Source organism: Fusarium solani (assembly GCF_023522795.1).
Source record: "Fusarium solani strain SB1 chromosome Unknown bctg00000015, whole genome shotgun sequence".
Classification (NCBI taxonomy): Eukaryota; Fungi; Ascomycota; class Sordariomycetes; order Hypocreales; family Nectriaceae; genus Fusarium; species Fusarium solani.
Genome location: NW_027072143.1, coordinates 955,902 through 964,259, shown reverse-complemented (window position 1 = coordinate 964,259; position 8,358 = coordinate 955,902). Strand labels below are relative to the sequence as shown.

Here is an 8,358-nt window from a genome sequence, read left to right as displayed (position 1 = left end):
CGGGAATTCATTCTCGCGATCGCTGAAAGTTGAAACGCCGTCACGCACGACCACAGGGAACATTCCTGCTCCTACGGGCAAGTACTGTCCGACTCGGCTTCGACCATGGGCGGACTGCCTTGCCCAACAACAATCTGTTTACGACTCCGTGCGCAACTACCTATAGCCGGCCGAGGGACCTCAACTACGATTATTCCCACCTCTGAATACGCTTAAGGAGTTCGCGAGGCGGTTCACCCTTCGGCCCATCAGCAACGAGTAAGCCGGCAGAGGAAGATGAGCGGCTCCCCGCTGTTGATGCCATGGCCGTCACGCAACCGACAATTTCATTGAATGGTTACTCAATGATTTTGCATGCCGCCTTCTTGCCGTCTTATTCTTCCCACATTCTTAATTCTATTAGCCTTGCAGCCCTTGCTGTCTTTGGCCGCTGAAGAATGCACACCGACGGGGATTCACGAAGTCACCGACGGCTGGAATCGATCATGCCACTCCACTTGGTAGGATAAGCTTCATCCACTGCTATCACAAGGTAAGAAAGAGATACGAATACCATCGCAGTGTGAAAAGCATCCGGACTATGGCCAGTCTCGGTATCAAAACCCTTCTTGACCCGATGACGACGAAGCCAGCACCACGTCCGCCGACGCCGTCCAGGTAATGGGCGAAGTCATAAAGATCATCAGAAACCTTTCCTAAGACTCCTAAATCATCACGACAGCTAAATAGAACCATGCTCAGGAGGTTACAGGACTGATACTTATAACTCTGACTGCCACAGGGCGAAGATTGAGGTGGGGATTGAGGTGGGGGTAGAGATGACACGAGCCAAAGGCGTCGTGCACAAGTACTCACGAGCGCTGGAGGGATGACCTCCATTTCTCCCACCCTAGACCATTCCTCAGTCCTGCGTGAAAACACTGGAAGCCGTTTACACAACAGCATCCACCCTAGACCAAAAAGGGTTGCGTCCTGTTTTTTTTTTTTTTCTTCTAATCGACCGTCCCCCATTGTGCTCATCCTTTCCAACGTGGGCGGCAACGGGGCCGATCGAGGTTTGAGGCCGGAGTTGTCGGGAAAAATGTTCTTCGAGAGGGCGGGATCGACCACCGGTATGGATCAATCTTCGCTCCCTAACCCCCGTCCATCTTGACGCAGTCTAACCCTAGATGGGCCGGGAGATGTCCCCTGGACTAGCCTCTGCCCTGCAAATAGGAGTGGTTGCTGGAGGCCTCGTCATCCCCCGAATGGCCGGTACTAAACCCCCCTTGGCTCAGCTGAAAATCGCCGGGGTGGATTCTTCCCAAGCTTTACCGAGCTGCCGGGCAATGCCTTCCGGTGTGCTGAGGAAAATGGGCCGGTTTTGTTTCTGAACTTATCATTTCCGTTTGACGAAGGATTGCGGGTAGAATCGACGTCGACACGTCTTCCATCGCATTCTCTCCTTGCCGTCGGATGGGATCTTGTTTGAGGTGCGGCCATGCTACAATGATGAAATCCCTCCCAAAGTCTAATCACTGACTCCTGAATCAGAGGGCATCACCACGCTCTCAGTTTACGTTTATCCAAGTTGCGCGCCGGCCGCTCTACCCACATCTATCAGCATGGCGAACGCGGGCGAAAGCACCGAACGATACCTCAAACCATCCTCTGTTAAACGCGTCTGGCGCTTCGCTCCCGCCTATAGAGGCCGCTGCTGTTGTGTCGTGAAGCTCTATTTGTTGATGTCGAGCCGGATTGAAAAGTTTGAGCGTGCTGAGCGACGAATATGGGAAGCAATGCACAGAAATCAGGAGGGATTTGAAGAGTACATGGAAAACAACTTGACACTGGAGAAGCTACGGCGGCAACGTCAGGCGGCTGTCACCGCGGCCCTCAGACAGGTACCAAAAGCGGAAAACAAGCGTGGCAGAGACCGCTATCGTGCATTCAAGAGTATTCGGAGATTAGTGAGAGCTATCAAAGAGTCTGACGCTGTCTACTCCAGTGGCCTACTGATGGACGCGGACAATCTTGGAATCGAGATTTTTGGTTCTGGAAAGGCGGCTCAGATGTGATCATTTTGTGGAATGGATCCTGGAGGTCGTTTCGTGGGCGCAGTGGGAATAAAGGCAGCACCTTGACGCGTTCATTGCATGTGTCTGCTTAGCGTTCGCTAGAGATTTGTTGAAATGTTTCTCACAGTCTCCCAATTCCTAGCTGAGAGTAATCCCGATCAGATTGAAGGTTCTATACACGTTGTTGTTCGTGTTCAGCCATGTCGAGTGCTAGGTATCTGCTGTCTCGTGGCACATGCCACAACCTGCGGCCACCCGTGAGCTGCGACAGGCGTCGGCCAAGCCAACTGTCGACAAGTGGAGGTGCCTTTGTCCCGCTATTAGGATAATGATGTGAAGTATGGTGCCGTGCTTCCCTGCACGCCGCACACCTGAAGGAGTACTTCTGGGAGCAACGTTGTCTTTTTTTCGCCATCATCTTGACTTTTTCGTTCGTAGGTATCTTGGACAGCGTGATTCGATGGTGTCTCCTACTCGCACGAGCGTTGATGTTGGTTGGACTCCAGATGGGTGATTTGCCGATGATGCGCAGAGTGAGGGCACGACAGGGTTTTCATCGTTTGTCCTGGGGCAGGCCGACTCTGTGTGGCCGATTGCCAGACTTGTTTCGCATCGCCGCATTTTGGTAGTAAACCTTGAAAGTCGAGTGTCTGATGGCAGAACAGGAGGAGTGAGGGAATGATGAATGATGGAGACGGGGCAACTTGGTCGTTTGTCGTGGCGAATGTAATTGCAAAGCCCGGGTAGACGGTGAGCCGGTTTTCGCTGCGAGATGTTGGTCACCAGGCGTTGCGATGCAGTGATTACGACAAAAGGCGATGGTTGGAGTGCTCTGAATGTTCAGGTCTCAACCAAGATCGAAAACTATGACTCTCAACAGCGGCCCCTGATCCTGTAATGTACCGGTACCCACCGCTGGCCTCGCAGCAGGACCGTTGGCGCTACATCAAACAAGCCTTGGCCTCAAAGCATCTCTGGCAACAAACTACGGGAGGACCTAGTATACCAACAAGGACATCTCATCGCCTGGCATGTGTGCGTGTGAGTGTGTGTGACACATCCTGACCCGCTTCCCTCCCATGGCGGTGACGTGTTGCCAAGTTCGTGTTGAAGCAAAGCCATATCCCTCCGAGTCAGTGGTCATGATCGCTCGGGCGTATCATCTCACTAGCCCAAGCATAACCCGCGGAGCCCAGGGCGATACCACCGTGCATCTAGCTCGAGTACTCTTTCCTATTTAGACAGAGCTGAGAGGCTTTGCCCGCAGCGGGCCAAACGGAACATTTCCCTTGGCACTTGCAGGTCCGGATTATGAAAAGTTTCAGGTCACGCCGTCGTAAAATGGTGGCGGGCACCTCTCTGACGGGCACCTCCCAAGGTGGTGTTTGGCAAACACCTCTGCTGGGCGAACAAGTGCGCCGGAGCAGAAGAAGGCACTGGCACCCTGCGTTTGCTGTAAACAGGAGTACCCATACCGCAATTTCCTCATGCAGCAAGGTAGGTACCTCCTTACGAAACTCCGCTTGCAACCTGCACTCCGATCCGCCATCCTCTCCTCCTGCCCGGGATATTCTGGCTCCATGGCGAGGGCACATCTCCCTTGTTCAGAGATCCTAGCCGATACTGTCTTTCACACACACCCAGTCCGTCAGTGGAGGGGCTGGTTGTAGCGAGCACGGGCTCGGGTCTCCTACCAACGCCGGGTCCTGCACCACAACGAAGTACAGGAGCTGGCCCAACCTCCCTTGGCGAACACCCCTTTGACAAGGATTCAAACTCGGGCTAGACAGAGTAGAGCTGGAAATGACAGCATGACCTTTTCTGGAGCTTGCGCGCGCTCTGACGAGGGCCGGGGAGGGGTGCGGGTGAGTTCTCATGCCGGGGGCAGGCGTACTCCTGGAGAACTGGAAGATGATCCAACCAAGCGTGGCTCAGACTCCACACACGCCTTGCACTGAGTACCCTGAGGTGATGACGGTGTCCCTTGCCCACCGTCGCGAATCGCTGTGGGTGTCTGTTCTCCCCGCCAGCCTCGTTCGTACCCCCTGGCGTGCAGCGTCAACACCCGGTGCTTCAAGTTACCCCGCATCACAAAGACGGAGACACTGTATAATAGGGATGGGTGTGTATGCAACACGGCTGTGTGTTGATCCGCCTTGTAATGACGACGAAGTCCTGCCTTGTGAGGCGACATTTCTACAACGCTACCCACTAGATATAAGGCTGCTATACAAGTAAACAAAGTAGTTATAAGATAACCACGCTAAATCAGGGTATTTTGTTCACTTTTTCTGCTTCCTATGGTTATATAGGCGCACTATGATGACCTTGAACTGCTTTCCTACTTTTCTCTATCCAGCCAGCCGCAGTGTAGACATTGCCAAAGTGATAATTGTTACGGCAATGGCCTCTTAGGTCACGAGAAGCTAGGTAGGCGAAATGGCTGTATTATGGCTGAAGCTTGCTAAGATCAAATATAATGGTGGCCATGGCGAAAGATAAAGGATTCCTTTGTGACACCCCGCCGAAAGGGCCGCGGCATGTAAGCCGTTTCGCGGGCCCGAACAAAGCCGCGTAACAATAGTAAAGAAAGCAGCCTTGAATATGCTCTCAAATATTATAGGCTCTAGGAAATCGCTAACCAGAAGCTATAATCTTGTAGATAAGAATAAACGCCGAAATCCTCTGCTACAAGAGCAACCTAACCGTTGCACCATAGGTAAAAGATGGAGCACCATAGGTAAAAGATGGAGCTACAGCCATTATGATAGCTATAACCGTTTTAGGGCCTGTTGTTACTACGGGGAACTAACCGTAACACCTACAACCAAATCTCTACAAGCTTCCCTTACCTCAATTATATATACAAGACGAGTTAACTCGCAATAGCTACCTTTATACATCATCTCTGGCCAGGAATACTAGGGGATAAATAGCGTATTTACAATAATTTAACACATCAAGTGTTCCATATTAAGCGTCTTCGAGTAAACGTCACACCTTTTTCTCTTATCTTAATAGCTCAATGCGCCATGATATTTCACGGCATCAAGATTAAACGTTTATAAACCTAGTGATAGAGGACCCATACTCAGGCTGGTACCAATTCAAACCCAAGTCGAAAGGGGAAAAAGCAAATAAGACATCCGAATGATTGGATAGGGATAATCTAATTAAGAGGCCATTTTGCTTACTTTCCTCCTTTCGACTTGAACCCGAATTGATTGCAGCCTAGCTTATACTCGACTGCTTGCATTTGACTGGTCACTAGTCAAAATAATACGAGACTAGCAGCAAGATCAGCGAATATAGCTTAATAATCTCACACCAATCTAGGTAGCTTCAAATAGGCTAAATAGATAGCCAACAAATCGCTTGCATGTGATGCGATTTTTCGCACTAGCCATAGCGAGCAGCGAGCCCGTCCGCGATTGGATGAGTGGCGTAAGGGGAGTAACAGGGGATCCGCTCTAGTGCGATCTGTCTCCGCAACTCCAGAGCAGATCCTCCAATTGTGTTTGCCCTTTATGACAGGGATAGCCAGTTCGCACCGCAAGTTTACTGGGTTGTCCGTGGCCAACTGACTGCGACGCACCGTGTACATTGCCAGGCGACTGCACACTGCTTCGATACCCGCCAGCCAGGACAAGAAACGGGCTGGTACCGACCGCAGAACTTGTGATTCTCTTCGATGGATGCGTGTCCCACATGGCCAGCTCGTCCTCCAGGGCGCCGACCAACACTGCAAGCGAAGGGAACTCCAATACCCCGCCAACAAACCACCCCCGGGGCCGATGAAGCCTTGCTACGCCGCGCTTACCTTGGAACTTTCAAAAAGTTTTCGAACAGACTTGAAATTTACAAGAAGCTAACCTGCAGAGCAAGGATCGTGCGTCTTGCACCGAGGGACAATCCACAGTCCCATGAGCAATGTTGATGCCCCTGCAGTATGGTCAGACAAGTATCTTATTTAAAGCGTCGTTTCCCTCGTCCCTGGTCTCTTCTCGTTGCTAATATAGATTGTGCGGTCGCGACGCTGCGGCTCGCTAGCAATGCCACCCGGCCGAGGTTCCAGAACTCTATCTACAGTTCGACCTACAGCATCGTCGCTGCCAATGCTTCACCCAGTGCGTCTGGGGAGAAGCAGGAAAGGCGGAGAAAGACCTCGCGGCCCAGGGGTCTCCAACGAAGCGACGGCACGGTGGTACCAGAGAGGCCCACGGGTATCACCTGCCGTTCCAGCCGGGCTTGCCCTGCATCCCAGTTCGTGCGGGTCAGACACGACCATCTTGTCACGTAGGTACCGCCTGCCGTTGGAGAAACGTGAGAAGAGGACAGGTGACAGCCACTGCATTGGCGGGCAGGAGGAGGTGGTGGCGGGAACAAATCGGGTTGAGTCATTGCTGCCCCAATTGTGACACTTGTTGGCGCTACACCTCTCCATGCCGTGCGGCAGGGGTGGTTGCTGGAGACGGTTGCCTTGCGAGGGTTTCCCTTCACCAACCTATTGGCCCAAGTAATAGCAAAGGCAAACGCCACAGAAGCCTGCATCCATACGAGCGGCCGGGCGTGCTCAAGGGGCTTGGTTGGCGAGACACCCAACGCGTCTGGGATGGGCCCTTCTACAGTTTGACGCGGACACGGACATGCATGGACAACTGGATAATGATATCCGATATGACGAAAAGGAATGGGCTTCTCTCGCCCTGCTCTTCGCACGCGCCTCGTAACGGGAGCTGGCGAGAACCGTGCTTCCTCGTCCTATCGTTCGCCTTGGTTTCAGACCGCAGCCTGACGCCTGTTGCCTGTTGCCTGCTCAGATGGCGGAGGCCGTAGTATCGTCTTCATTTCAACCGTCGACCGTCTGACACACAGCTACAAATATGGCATCTACCGTCTCACCAGGACGGCCAAATACACCCTCTGCCAATATCGACAGCATTTTGTAAGCCCCAAGCCTCCTTAATGACCCTCTTGCGGCCAGCCCCTTCCACCAACGTAACTGCGATCATGGCTACATCTTGCAACTGTACCAGTTTCGACTACAAGGGGCAGATTCTTGGTACGCTCCATTCCGCTTCTTTGCTTCCCTGGTCCCCATATCCCAGATCATCTCTTTGCTGATATTGAATTTTTTTCTTCTTCCAGTAAACTGCCGCAGTATCTATAGCCATGGTTCTCAGTTCAGCATCCTCACCCGGCGCGGCGAGACTGATCACCTCCAAGCCTTCGTGCTGAAGACAGAGAATGGAGAGCGTTCTATGATCCTGTCGGCCGCGGCCCATGACGCCCAAGGCGCGATCAAGGCTCTCCACGATAATTCGGCGAGTGCCGTTGACCGGTACATTGCCTGCCACGGCTACATCGTCCCCCCAGCACCGTTCTTCAGTCTCTGTCTGGCCTGGGTGGCAGTGACGCGAGACCAGAAGGCGTCTACGATACATCGGACACCGAGCCGTCCGGGTCCGCAACGGATGACTCAGACGACGGTATGGAACGCGGTATTGCCCGCCGAGGTCGTCAACGTGGTCGTGGGGCTGCCGAGCAGTGGGAGCCCGCCGCCATCAGCACACCGAGAAACTTGCCCGACAGCCAGTCCTGTATCGCCCTGCAACTTCCGGATGGTATGGCCCTCAGCCACTGCCAATGCCTACGCCTGTGCAGATGCAAGTTCAGCCCGCCCGCCCTCCAGTCATGGCAGGAGTGTCGCCTCCTCCCGGCCCACCAGTTTCTCATCCGTCTACCGGACAGAGTGTCTATGTCGCATTCCTCAACATCCACTGGTTTGGCAATGGCAAGAAGAGCATGGTTGCGAACACAGTGCCAACTAAGCAGTCACTGGTTCGGCTCGCCATCAATGAAACCCGGATACAGCCCCTGACCTTTGCCGACGAGGAGGCAGATTATCCTCTCAGAAGTCATGACAGACCCAATGCGCAAACCATAGTCCGCAGGGTGACGCTAGGCGATAAGAAGTTTGAGGTATCGGCCTTAGGTAACGACCTGAGTGCATCAGCTCAACCACCAGTTCCAGACGGGCTCGCCGGCGCCCGGGTCATTTGGGCACACTCTGACGCTGCAGTCTAACACGCTTACGTATAAGACCGCAGTGACAGATGACCCGTTGCGGCCAGACTATACACACTCTGTCCCTCTTCACTTCGTGAGGTCACCAATAAAGCGGTCATATGATTTGTCAGTAGAAGGGCGCCTAACAGTAAACCACAAATGTGCTTGGCTTACTTGAGGGTTGATCGATAACTCATCTGATGGGTAAACACCATCCGCTTGATAATTTACG

The 8,358-nt window shown here is 53.0% G+C and overlaps 2 protein-coding genes across 2 annotated transcripts; both read left to right on the top strand.

The window, feature by feature from the left end:
* Nucleotides 1-1,604: 1,604 nt before the first annotated feature.
* Nucleotides 1,605-2,057, top strand: MRS44_018233 (uncharacterized protein; the record flags this gene model as incomplete). The annotated part of the gene is made up of 1 exon (XM_065616430.1): nucleotides 1,605-2,057. One exon carries the CDS (start codon nucleotides 1,605-1,607, stop codon nucleotides 2,055-2,057), a length of 453 nt encoding a protein of 150 aa, XP_065472502.1.
* Nucleotides 2,058-6,940: 4,883 nt separating this feature from the next.
* Nucleotides 6,941-8,144, top strand: MRS44_018232 (uncharacterized protein; the record flags this gene model as incomplete). The annotated part of the gene is made up of 4 exons (XM_065616429.1): nucleotides 6,941-7,002; nucleotides 7,228-7,398; nucleotides 7,470-7,681; nucleotides 7,729-8,144. The coding sequence occupies 4 exons, from the start codon at nucleotides 6,941-6,943 to the stop codon at nucleotides 8,142-8,144; spliced, it is 861 nt and encodes a 286-aa protein (XP_065472501.1).
* Nucleotides 8,145-8,358: the final 214 nt, after the last annotated feature.